We start from the raw sequence: 12,999 nt of genomic DNA on the forward strand, positions 1-12,999 counted from the left end.
CCGTTCGGAAATATCGTAGGTCCGGGACTGCATGGCCTGTCTCTCTCTTGAGTCTTGTTCACTAGGTACCAGTGCTCCTATTATTAAATTGTGTATTTTCTAATTTTAAAGAGTTTGTTTTGATAATAAACCGCTGTTCAAGAGTACATAATCTTGTAATCCCAGTACCTTACCGTTCCCCAGTCAGCTCCCAGCCACTTCACCATCAACACGGTAGACCTGTAAGGAATTTGTCAATGACATACCATAATCGAAGTGACAAAGTCGGAAAGCTGGAGCGAAAATGGTGCTAATGAAGTTTATTTCCTTTGTTTGTATCGAATATTTTCCACTGACTCAAGGATTTATCTGGAGGACCAGTGAGGGCAGGGGGAGCGGCCTCAGTCCTCTGAGAGCCTGGTGAAGTAGGGCAGGACGCTGAGCGGAGCTGCGTAGTCGCGGATCCAGACGGGGCCCTGTACCACCGGGTGCTGCGGGTCGGCCTCGTCCCTCCAGCTGCCCCTGGGCAGGTACACGTCGCGGCTCACCGCGCCCTCCTCCAACACCGGCGCCACCAGCAACTCCTCCCCCAGCAGGAACTCTGCGCGGAAAAGGTTTCATGTACTCACACAGCATTCGCAATATTGTTAAAACTCAGAGAGGAAGGTGACTGAGATCTGCAATAAATTTCACCTAGTAACAGTCAATACACTGTGTAACAGTACCAACAGACTCATCAACGATTTCTAGGCCATCTTTACGATCTGGGCCCGCATCTCGTGGTCGTGCGGTAGCGTTCTCGCTTCCCACGCCCGGGTTCCCGAGTTCGATTCCCGGCGGGGTCAGGGATTTTCTCTGCCTCGTGATGGCTGGGTGTTGTGTGCTGTCCTTAGGTTAGTTAGGTTTACGTAGTTCTAAGTTCTAGGGGACTGATGACCATAGCTGTTAAGTCCCATAGTGCTCAGAGCCATTTACGATCTGGAGCGAATATAAATCTTGCCACTTAATCTATTCGCACGATATTTTAGTAGGTGACATTCTTAGACACTTCCTAATGCCTGTATTCGAAAAATATATCACTTAAGGCTGGTAGGACATTAAACGGACCGACTTGGAGCAGGAAAAACGCAGCAGGACATTTTAATTTCCACTGTCTATACCTTTACAAATAAATTCATACAACTTTGTCAACGTGACCAGGAAGGATTCAGGATTCACACGTATAGCAGAGGAAGTTCAAAAACATTACAAAGAAATTTGTTTTTACATGTAAAATTTCATCATTTTTTTCACTTACTATTGGCTGCATTTGTTCCTATAGGTACACTTTTCTTGATAAGTAAGAGAGGTTCTTGGAAGACTTTTGCACTGCTTATTAAACACGAGCTCCTAAATGCAAAATTATAGAATTTTCCAAATCTATTAAAAACTGTGATAAAAATGAGATAATTAACTATAAAATTTGAGTCCTTTCTAAACATGAAGTTTAAAGCCGGCCGGAGTGGCCGAGCGGTTCTAGGCGCTTCAGTCTGGAACCGCTCGACCGCTACGGTCGCAGGTTCGAATCCTGCCTCGGGCATGGATGTGTGTGATGTCCTTAGGTTAGTTAGGTTGAAGTAGTTCTAAGTTCTAGGGGATTGCTGACCTCAGATGTTTAAGTCCCATAGTGCTCAGATCCATTTGAACCATGAGGTTTAAAATGTAACAGCTCCTTCATTTTTTCATAAATTAAATAAATTATAGAGTGTCAGCAGCTGTAAGTATGGTTTGTATCCTGTGTAAAATTCATCGAACAATCTCTCTTACTCATGAAGAAAAGTGTTCCTATAGCAACAAATGCAGCCAATAGTAAGAGAAAAAATGATGAAACTTTAAATGTAAAAATAAAATTTGTTATGTTCTTGAACTTCCACCGCTTTGAGTGTGAATCCTGAATCCTTTCTGGTCATGCTGACAAAGTTTTATGATTTTATTTGTAAAAGTATAGACAGTGGAAATTAAAATGTCCTGTGGACCCTCTTCTGTTCCAAGTCGGCTCGTTTGATTTCTTGTCCCCCTTAAATAAAATTTTACCGATCATCGAAAACTGTCGTCAAAGTATACCTGCAACCAAGTTTTTCAAATACGCAATTATTAATAAAATATAAATTATGAAACAGACAAAATACATATTTTATACGTCCAAGTCCCTGAGTGTTACAACACGGAAATAGCCTTTCTTCTTTCAATAATAAAACAAAGAGCAGAAAGTTAAGAATTGTGAAACTATGTTAAAATATAGACTTTCGAAGCTTTACGTAACACCGGAAAATTTAGGACAGAGAAAGACTGAAACACTTACCAGTTTTCACCACATCCCTCCCAAACAGTCAATATCCAAATCTGAAATGTGGAAACTACGTCGTAAATTTTGGATTCAGAAACGTGTTTAACTGACAAAACTATTCTCACCAAAATTCCTGTTATAATTTTTTATTCCTGATACTGAATACAAAAATTATGTGGCTTATTCTTAGGAAACACAAATATTGCAAAACACTGGGTTGACGAACAGACTGAAGAACTCACTCTCGTGCAGAAATTCACATTCTCATAAATGAATACCAATAACGATTGTAAACTTTATTCACAAGCTATGTGTTTCATACTGTACTATTTTCAAGAAGTTAGTAACTTGCTTCAGGATTGTGTAAACAAACGATAGAATAATAACTCCAGCCTGAACCTGGAGATTTTGCAAGATCTTTGGCTGCTCAAAGCAGACTACTTACTTCGCTGTCATGTATGCTACGAAGCAGAAGTATTTTAAGCTCGCTCTGTAAACTATTACGTCAGCATAATTGGATGTGAGAACTTATGTCAACTGTGAATGTGGAAGTGCGTCGAAACCGGAGATAAAACCATGTGGCAAAATGACATCAAAACTAAAACTGTTTATTTAAAGAGAAACATGAAATGTAAACCTAATCCCAGATATTTTTTTAGAAGCTTGCACAAGAAGTAGCAAGCTCGAAGATTATTGTCAAGACTTCGACTTTATCAAGTTAAGTCCAATTAATCCAGTTACTTCTCCTTCACTGTGTTCATATTTAGATACTTAAGGATTGACGACAAGTTACGCTATTTTTGTCAAATCCTTAAGTTTTACTACAAGTGAACGAAGTGAGGTTTGAACTGTTGAGATATCGCAAGAGGTGGAAGTACGCTTGGAAAAGGACTGGAGACACAGGAAGATTCCAACTGTATTAAATGATGGACAGACAGAGACACCTAAATGACATGTTGGTTTTTAAAGCGTACCTAGGAACAGGTATAGACTCGGATCGCAATTTAGTAATGATGAAGCCTAGAATGAAGTTTGAGAGAATCGTCCGGAAGAATTAGTATGCAAAGAGATAGGATACTGAAGTACCGAGAAATGATTAGATGTATTTGAAGCTCCCTCAGCCTGTAGATATTACGATAACGAATGCCACAATACGCATTTGGGTTGAAGAGGAATGGACACCTATAAAAAGAGCAATCATAGATGCTGGACAGACAAACAGGAAGCTAACTGCGAAAAAACCTTGGATAACTGAAGATACACCTCAATTGATCGACGAAAGTAGGAAGTAAAAAATGTTTTCGGAAGTATAGGAATATAGCAATATAAATCAGTTAGGAATTAAATTAGTATGAACTGCAGAGACGCTTAGGCGAAGTGGCTATAGGAAAAATGTTAAGGAATAAAATGGAGATGGTCGTTGGAAGGATTGGTTCAGTATAAATAAAAGTCAAAACAAACATAGATAAAATTAAAGCTATGGACATAAACATTAAGAGTTCAATCTATTGTTAAACACAGAGAAGAAAGCGGATAGTCTGTAAGCCTCTATGAGGGGGAGGAATTGTGCGATGAGGTGACAGAAGAAGGAATGACAGTCTATGTGGAAGTTATAGGTGATACAGTATAAGAGTTTAACTGAAGTTTGGAATCCTTGTGACCCCATTAGGCAGAAGGCATAGAAAACATCTCTTTGCTGTTTCTAAAATCATTGGTGGAGAGGCAAAAAAAAGCGATTATTCGAGTTGATTTGCAAAATCTGACACTGGAGACATACTATCAGACCATCGGAAAAATATCGTCCATTAGACCACGATTAGTTTTCCTATAGAAAAGGAAAGGCATCAGGGTAGCAGTTCTGACATTGAGCTTGATAATGAAAGCAAGACTTGAGAAAAATTTAGATACGTTCATAGAATTTGTCGACCTCGAAAACGCGTTCAGCAGTGTCAAATTGTGCAAAATGTTCGAAATTCCGGGAAACGTAGGACTAAGGTGTAGGGAAAGAGGGATATCATGTAAAATGTACAGGTACTAAGAAGCAACAATGAAAATGGAAGATAAAGAATGAAATATTCGGATTAAGAAAAGTGTAAGAGATGGATGCAGTCTTTCGACTCTGACGTTCATTCCGTATATGGAATGTGCTGTGTGATTGCTATCGTCAGTGAAAGAGAAGAACTGCAGAATGTGTGGAATGGTATGAACTGTCTAATGAATACTGAATATGAACTGAGAATCAGCTAGAGAAAGATAAAAGTAATAAGAAGTAGTAGAAATGAGGTTAGCAATAAACTTAGTATCAAAATTGGTGACCACGAAGTACACAATGTGAAGCAATTCTGGCGCATTGGAAGCAAAATAACACATGACCAACTAAGAAAGAACGATTGCACAGGCAATGAGGGAACGCCTGGCGAAAAGAGGTTTACTAGTATCAAACATCACCTTAAGCTGAGGAACAAATTTCCGAAAATGTATATATGGAGCACGGACTTGTACGGCAGGGAACCATGAGCTGTGGGGAAACAGGAGAAGAAGAGAATGGAAGTGTTTGACACGTAATGTTGTAGACGGATGTTGAAAATTAGGTGGGCTGACAAGACAAGGACGTGGAATTTACCCGCAAAATTGTCGAAGAAATGAAAGTATTGAAAACACTGATCAGAAGAAGGATGCGATGATACGTCAAGTGTTGCGACGGTAACGATGTTGCTTGTGGGTTTAGAGAGACTAAACATCTTGCTTATCAGTTTCCATGTGTTAAAATATCAGATGATAACTTCCACGTTAGGAGAGGGAGCTCTAGAGAGTAAAAGATGTAGGGAAAGGCAGAGATTTGAATACAGCCAATGCGAGACTGAGGACGTGGAGTGCAAGAACTACTCGGAGATGAAGAAGTTGGCAACAGAGAGACATGAGAGGCGGGCTGCGTCAAACCAGGCAGAAGACTAATGACTCAAAAAGAAAGGAATGTTAAGGCTAGTGCCATGGTAGCGGGCTCGTTAACATAATTTCCAGCCTGACATATGGTCCACAGAAATCCGCTAAAACTCTTATCACATTCAAAAACGGTAGGTTCAATATAGTCGTTCCCAGCAGGCAATTTGCACCTCAAGTAGATAAATAATTTCTGGATGTGATCGGCTCTGCACACGACAACGCGAAATACGAACAGGTTACTGTATTCTGAAAAGAATTTCATGTCAGGTACTTTATAATACCGTAGAAAATTCATCCGTTGGCTCACACTTATGTAACTTGTACAGAATGTGTCAGTTTTTAATGCACAGATATCGCGTTGCACATTGCACGTCAAAATTGGGGGAAAGGTGCAAAACGACTGAAATATTTCTTAAGCTTTAATGAAAGTGGTCTGGAAATAGTCAAGTAAGTAATTTATTCTACACATTTGATTGGTACCCAGTATAAGGCATTACTCCATCAGTCCTGCCAACGGTGGCACATGGCCATAGACATTTTGGTCTGAATATGCTTTGTTCCGAAACGGTAACCAAGTGCAAACTAAAAGCGACTTGTGCTGTTTCTAGAGCAGTTTTTGTTAATCAGTCGCTGTAGTTACGTAGATGATATGTCGTAAGCTGTTTGTTAAATATTGAACAGAGCTGCAGCAACTCCGCTATAGGAGATGGGAACTGTTGACAAATAACTGACTTCATTTGTACTCGTTCAGGAAAGAAAGTGTGGCTGTCTGTGTAAAAAGAAGCTGGAAGAAGATAGAGAATTCATCAAGACAGCACAGAATTGCAATACATGTCACTTGAACCACTAGATGCTACAGTGAAACGGTTTTTCTTCAACAGACTTGTGTGTAACTCTGATAAGACCAATCATCTTCTGTTAGAACTATCTAACTATATAGAAAATAGATCGATTAAACTTTTAGGATTCCGTAGTGACTGAAAGTTGACCTGGAGAAACACATCAGTTATATCAGTAAAAAAATATAAAGGATAACATACCTAATCCGGAATATATTAATATCGAATATATTAATATGGGATATTAATGTGAAATATATTAACTTCAGAATAATTCATATTGACCTGTTTTCGGCTCATCGAGTCTCAAATTTCTTATGAACTGCTGATATGGGGCGCTATACATATAATTGGTATACTGGAGGTACAAAAAACGTTATAACAGAAATGTGTAGGCCTGGACCAAGACATCACTGACGATCTCTGTTTAAAAAACTTAATATATTTACTGTTGTACATGTGTACATATACATTGAATGCAAAAGAATTTCAAATAAGACACACCAGCACAACACGAGACAAAAAATTAAAATTAATTACACGCTGACTGGCGTTAGGTCTGGAACAGGTCAGAGAAATAAGACTAGCAAAACAGGAGGTAACTGGTAGAATACTTAACTTTAATCCACATTTGTAGAACATCTCTCGTTACGGTACATGCTTCATAATATTAATTATCAATTGAATACGGCGCCTTGCTAGGTCGTAGCAAATGACGTAGCTGAAGGCTATGCTAACTATCGTCTCGGCAAATGAGAGTAGCTTCGCTAGCAAAGTCGGCTGTACAACTGGGTCGAGTGCTAGTACGTCTCTCTAGACCTGCCGTGTGGTGGCGCTTGGTCTGCTATCACTGACAGTGGCGACACGCAGGTCCGACGTATACTAACGGACCACGGCCGATTTAAAGGCTACCACCTAGCAAGTGTGGTGTCTGGCGGTGACACCACAGATGATTCAAGACACAGACAGGTGAAAGCAGCCTGGTCCCACAGAGTCTGGTTTCTAAGACAAAAAAGAAAAAGACAACGGCGTGTCACGAAGAAATTACCGAATAGGACAGAAATCAGGAGATGTGATTTGGATGTAAATACAAATAAATGACTACAGGTTCAGAAAAAATGGATGATTTATTCAAGAGGAAGAGTTACACAAGTTGAACAATTGAATAACGCGTTGGTCCACCACTGGATCTTGGGCTTGGCATTGATTGGTAGAGTCACTGGATGTCCTCCTGAGGAATATCATGCCAAATTCTGCCCAACTGGCGCGTTAGATCGTCAAAATGCTGAGCTTGTTGGAGGGTCCTTCCCTTAATACTCCAAACTTTCTCAGTTGGGGAGAGATCCGGTGAACTTGCTGACTAAAGTGGGGTTTGACAAGCACGAAGTCAAGCAGTAGAAACTCTCGCCGTGTGCAGGAATGCGTTATCTTGCTGATATGTAATCTCAGGATGGCTTGACATGAAGGGCAACGGGGCTTAGAATATCATCTAAATATCACTGTGCTGTAAGTGCTGCGGGAGACAACCAAGGTGTCCTGCTATGAAATGAAATGTCCTGGTTGTTGCCCTATATGGCGGGCGACAGTCAGCTTGGTATCCCACTGCTGTCTAGATCATCTCCAGACAGGTCTTCGCTGGTCATCGAGGCTAAATTCAAAACGGGACTCATCAATGAAGACAGTTCTACTCCTCAGTGAGATTCCAGGCCGAAGACGTGTCTGGACACGCTCCGGAGACCAATGGGTTACCAGCCTGAGTGTCGCCCGCCGTTTTTTTTTTTTTTTTGGTCATCAGTCTACTGACTGGTTTGATGCGGCCCGCCACAAATTCCTTTCCTGTGCTAACCTCTTCATCTCAGAGTAGCACTTGCAACCTACGTCCTCAGTTATTTGCTTGACGTATTCCAATCTCTGTCTTCCTCTACAGTTTTTGCCCTCTACAGCTCCCTCTAGTACCTTGGAAGTCATTCCCTCATGTCTTAGCAGATGTCCTATCATCCTGTCCCTTCTCCTTATCAGTGTTTTCCACATATTCCTTTCCTCTCCGATTCTGCGTAGAACCTCCTCATTCCTTACCTTATCAGTCCACCTAATTTTCAACATTCGTCTATAGCACCACATCTCAAATGCTTCGATTCTCTTCTGTTCCGGTTTTCCCACAGTCCATGTTTCACTACCATACAATGCTGTACTCCAGACGTACATCCTCAGAAATTTCTTCCTCAAATTAAGGCCGGTATTTGATATTAGTAGACTTCTCTTGGCCAGAAATGCCTTTTTTGCCATAGCGAGTCTGCATTTGATGTCCTCCTTGCACCGTCCGTCATTGGTTATTTTACTGCCTAGGTAGCAGAATTCCTTAACTTCATTGACTTCGTGACCATCAATCCTGATGTTAAGTTTCTCGCTGTTCTCATTTCTATTACTTCTCATTACCTTCGCCTTTCTCCGATTTACTCTCAAACCATACTGTGTACTCATTAGACTGTTCATTCCGTTCAGCAGATCATTTAATTCTTCTTCACTTTCACTCAGGATAGCAATGTCACCAGCGAATCGTATCATTGATATCCTTTCAACTTGTATTTTAATTCCACTCCTGAACCTTTCTTTTATTTCCATCATTGCTTCCTCGATGTACAGATTGAAGAGTAGGAGCGAAAGGCTACAGCCTTGTCTTACACCCTTTTTAATACGAGCACTTCGTTCTTGATCGTCCACTCTTATTATTCCCTCTTGGTTGTTGTACATATTGTATATGACCCGTCTCTCCCTATAGCTTACCCCTACTTTTTTCAGAATCTCGAACAGCTTGCACCATTTTATATTGTCGAACGCTTTTTCCAGGTCGACAAATCCTAGGAAAGTGTCTTGATTTTTCTTTAGCCTTGCTTCCATTATTAGCCGTAACGTCAGAATTGCCTCTCTCGTCCCTTTACTTTTCCTAAAGCCAAACTGATCGTCACCTAGCGCATTCTCAATTTTCTTTTCCATTCTTCTGTATATTATTCTTGTAAGCAGCTTCGATGCATGAGCTGTTAAGCTGATTGTGCGATAATTCTCGCACTTGTCAGCTCTTGCCATCTTCGGAATTGTGTGGATGATGCTTTTCCGAAAGTCAGATGGTATATCGCCAGACTCATATATTCTACACACCAACGTGAACAGTCGTTTTGTTGCCACTTCCCCCGATGATTTTAGAAATTCTGATGGAATGTTATCTATCCCTTCTGCCTTATTTGACCGTAAGTCCTCCAAAGCTCTTTTAAATTCCGATTCTAATACTGGATCCCCTATCTCTTCTAAATCGACTCCTCTTTCGTCTTCTATCACATCAGACAAATCTTCACCCTCATAGAGGCATTCAATGTATTCTTTCCACCTATCTGCTCTCTCCTCTGCATTTAACAGTGAAATTCCCGTTGCACTCTTAATGTTACCATCGTTGCTTTTAATGTCACCAAAGGTTGTTTTGACTTTCCTGTATGCTGAGTCTGTCCTTCCGACAATCATATCTTTTTCGATGTCTTCACATTTTTCCTGCAGCCATTTCGTCTTAGCTTCCCTGCACTTCCTATTTATTTCATTCCTCAGCGACTTGTATTTCTGTATTCCTGATTTTCCCGGAACATGTTTGTACTTTCTCCTTTCATCAATCAACTGAAGTATTTCTTCTGTTACCCATGGTTTCTTCGCAGCTACCTTCTTTGTACCCATGTTTTCCTTCCCAACTTCTGTGATGGCCCTTTTTAGACATGTCCATTCCTCTTCAACTCTACTGCCTACTGCGCTATTCCTTATTGCTGTATCTATAGCGTTAGAGAACTTCAAACGTATCTCGTCATTCCTTAGTACTTCCGTATCCCACTTCTTTGCGTATTGATTCTTCCTGACTAATTACTTGAACTTCAGCCTACTCTTCATCACCACTATATTGTGATCTGAGTCTATATCTGCTCCTGGGTACGCCTTACAATCCAGTATCTGATTTCGGAATCTCTGTCTTACCATGATGTAATCTAATTGAAATCTTCCGGTATCTCCCGGCCTTTTCCAAGTATACCTCCTCCTCTTGTGATTCTTGAACAGGGTATTCGCTATTACTAGCTGAAACTTGTTACAGAACTCAATTAGTTTTTCTCCTCTTTCATTCCTTGTCCCAAGCCCATATTCTCCTGTAACCTTTTCTTCTGCTCCTTCCCCTACAACTGCATTCCAGTCGTCCATGACTATTAGATTTTCGTCCCCCTTTACATACTGCATTACCCTTTCAATATCCTCACATACTTTCTCTATCTGTTCATCTTCAGCTTGCGACGTCGGCATGTATACCGGAATATCGTTGTCGGTGTTGGTCTGCTGTCGATTCTGATTATAACAACTCTTACGGCCCGACAACCACGAGTGACTGACTGGGGTGCCATTACTTTTGGTTGCAGGACCCCTTTGGTCGTTATCCGCGGGACCTTTACTGCAGAGCAGTACCTCGACGATATTCTACCCCCAGTTTTGTGGCCCTTCATAGCAAGCCATCTTGGGCTTACATTTCAGCAAGACAATGCCCGCCCATACAAGACGACTGTCTGCTTCGTGCTTGCCAAACCGTACCTTGGTCAGGAAGTCACCGGATCTCTCCCCAGTTAAGAACTTCGGTGCGATATGGGCAGGACCATCCAACCATCTCGGGATTTTAACTATTTAACGCCCCAAGTGGACAGAATTTGGCACTGTATTAACCATCGCCAAGCCGAACAACTGCTTCCATAAGGGCCAGAGGTCGACCAATGCGTGACTGACTTGTTCAATGTGTCAAGCTCATTCTCTTGAGTGAATCATCCATTTTTTCTAAAATTTTAATGATTTCCGTCCCATTCGGATATTTATTGTGTGGTGCGTCGCTTTTTTTGTCTTAAAGTGTATTTAACAAATTAGCTCCTTCAGCATAATCCATGTCTTGCAAATTATTTTTAAAAAGTTGTATAACTATTGGCTGAATCTATATTTTATAATATGAAATAATATTTGCTGCACAGATTGTGAATGTATGTTAAAATTTAATATATGTGTAATTGTGAATGTAATTAAGTGTATGTGTGATACGTATCAGAGATGTAGCCTATTCCATCGTGTATATGGTCGATGGCGAATAAAGATAAAAGATGAGCAGAGATGAAAGGTAGCGCGAGAAATATGTAAGAACATTCCACATGAGGTCTGACATCAGTGTCTCATAGTTTTGGTTATTTAGGTTTCTCAGAAAAAAAAGCTCTTATTGCGAGATTATGAACTGTTTTGCCGTAGATAGCGTATCAAACAAGACATGCCTCAACTTTTAACATTAGCTACGTTAATGATGCGAGTACATGCAGAGAAGTGGCACAACGAAATGTGGAGAAACTCAGATATGTCAGCGATAGGCGAAAATGAGATGCTGGTTATAAACAACAGCACACGGGAGGTGAGTCTCACCAGAGTTGATGGCCTGCGCAGTGGCGTCCGTCGGGTCGAGCCACCAGATGGGCAGGTTGACAGGCGTGCCGTCCTGCACCGTCTTCTTCATCAGGTCGACGATGCGTGGTGCGTAGGCTGCGTGCAGCGCCGTCAACTCGCGGCTCATCTCCACCGTCTGCAGCACAGCAACACGGTGACGCAGTGTGGATTACTGAGCAAGCAAGGTACAGCTGGAAAACTCAACTACATTCGCAGTCGACAGTCAAACGAATATAAATTTGTGAAATTCACTTCCGGAAAAAAAATTAGTACTGTCTTTTAGAGATTTCCAAATCACTCAAAATTTATTGTTGCTACATTGCATATGGAGTAAGTGCAGTCATTACATTTGCAGATCAATGGTACAAGCGGTTATGAGGCACCGGGCATCAACCCATGATGAAACATGTTAGTACGTGAAACTTCCTGGCAGACTAAAACTGTGTGCCGGACCGAGAATCGAACTCGGGACCTTTGCCAAGTGCTCTACCAACTGAGCTACCCAAGCACGACTCCCGACCTGATATGAGACTTCCTGGCAGATTAAAACTGTCTGCCGGACCGAGACTCGAACTCGGAACCTTTGACTTTCGCGGGCAAGTGGTCTGCCTACTGAGCTACCCAAGCACGACTCAACACCCGCGCACACTCCACTGCAGAGTGAAAATCTCTTTCTGGAAACATCCCCGAGGCTGTGGCTAAGCCATGTCTCAGCAATGTCGTTTCTTCCAAGGAGTGCTAGTTCTGCAAGGTTCGCACAAGAGCTTCTGTTAAGTTTAGGAGGTAGGAGACGAGGTACTGGCGGAATTAAAGTTGTGAGGACGGGTCGCGAGTCGTGCTTGGGTAGCTCAGTTGGTACAGCACTTGCCCGCGAAGGCAAAGGTCCCGAGTTCGAGTCTCGGTCCGGCACACAGTTTTAAATTGCCAGGAAGTTTCATATCAGCGCACACTCTGCTGCAGAGTGAAAATCTCATTCTGGAAACATCCCCCAGGCTGTGGCTAAGCCATGTCTCCGCAGTATCCTTTCTTTCAGGAGTGCTAGTTCTGCAAGGTTCGCAGGAGAGCTTCTGTAAAGTTTGGAAGGTAGGAGACAAGATACTGGCAGAAGTAAAGCTGTGAGGACCGGGCGTGAGTCGTGCTTCGGTAGCTCAGATGGTAGAGCACTTGCCCGCGAAAGGCAAAGGTCCCGAGTTCGAGTCTCGGTCCGGCACACAGTTGTAATTTGCCAGGAAGTTTCATATCAGCGCAAACTCCGCTGCACAGTGAAAATCTCATTATGTTCGTACGTGGTGTAGCTTCCGCGGTCGGCAATGCTAGCGCTCACTGTGGCATCACGTCGATTGTACAGATGGCGAATACCGTCCTGGAAATAGTTGTTCCATGCTTGCTCGGCCTGTTTACATAATTTTATAAGAGTAGTTG

General features: G+C 41.8%; 1 protein-coding gene across 1 annotated transcript in view; it reads right to left on the reverse strand.

Moving 5' to 3' along the window:
- Nucleotides 1-380: 380 nt before the first annotated feature.
- LOC126412980 (myogenesis-regulating glycosidase-like) overlaps nucleotides 381-12,999 on the reverse strand; it is a 60,956-nt gene continuing 48,337 nt past the window's right edge. The window contains exons 4-5 of the mRNA XM_050082872.1: nucleotides 11,557-11,713; nucleotides 381-580 (exon numbers count right to left, since the gene is read on the reverse strand). Of these exons, the coding sequence (XP_049938829.1) occupies nucleotides 381-580; nucleotides 11,557-11,713 (357 nt within the window). The remainder of the gene's footprint in view (nucleotides 581-11,556; nucleotides 11,714-12,999) is intronic.

The sequence above is a fragment of the Schistocerca serialis genome, chromosome 7 (genome assembly GCF_023864345.2).
Source record: "Schistocerca serialis cubense isolate TAMUIC-IGC-003099 chromosome 7, iqSchSeri2.2, whole genome shotgun sequence".
NCBI lineage: Eukaryota > Metazoa > Arthropoda > Insecta > Orthoptera > Acrididae > Schistocerca > Schistocerca serialis.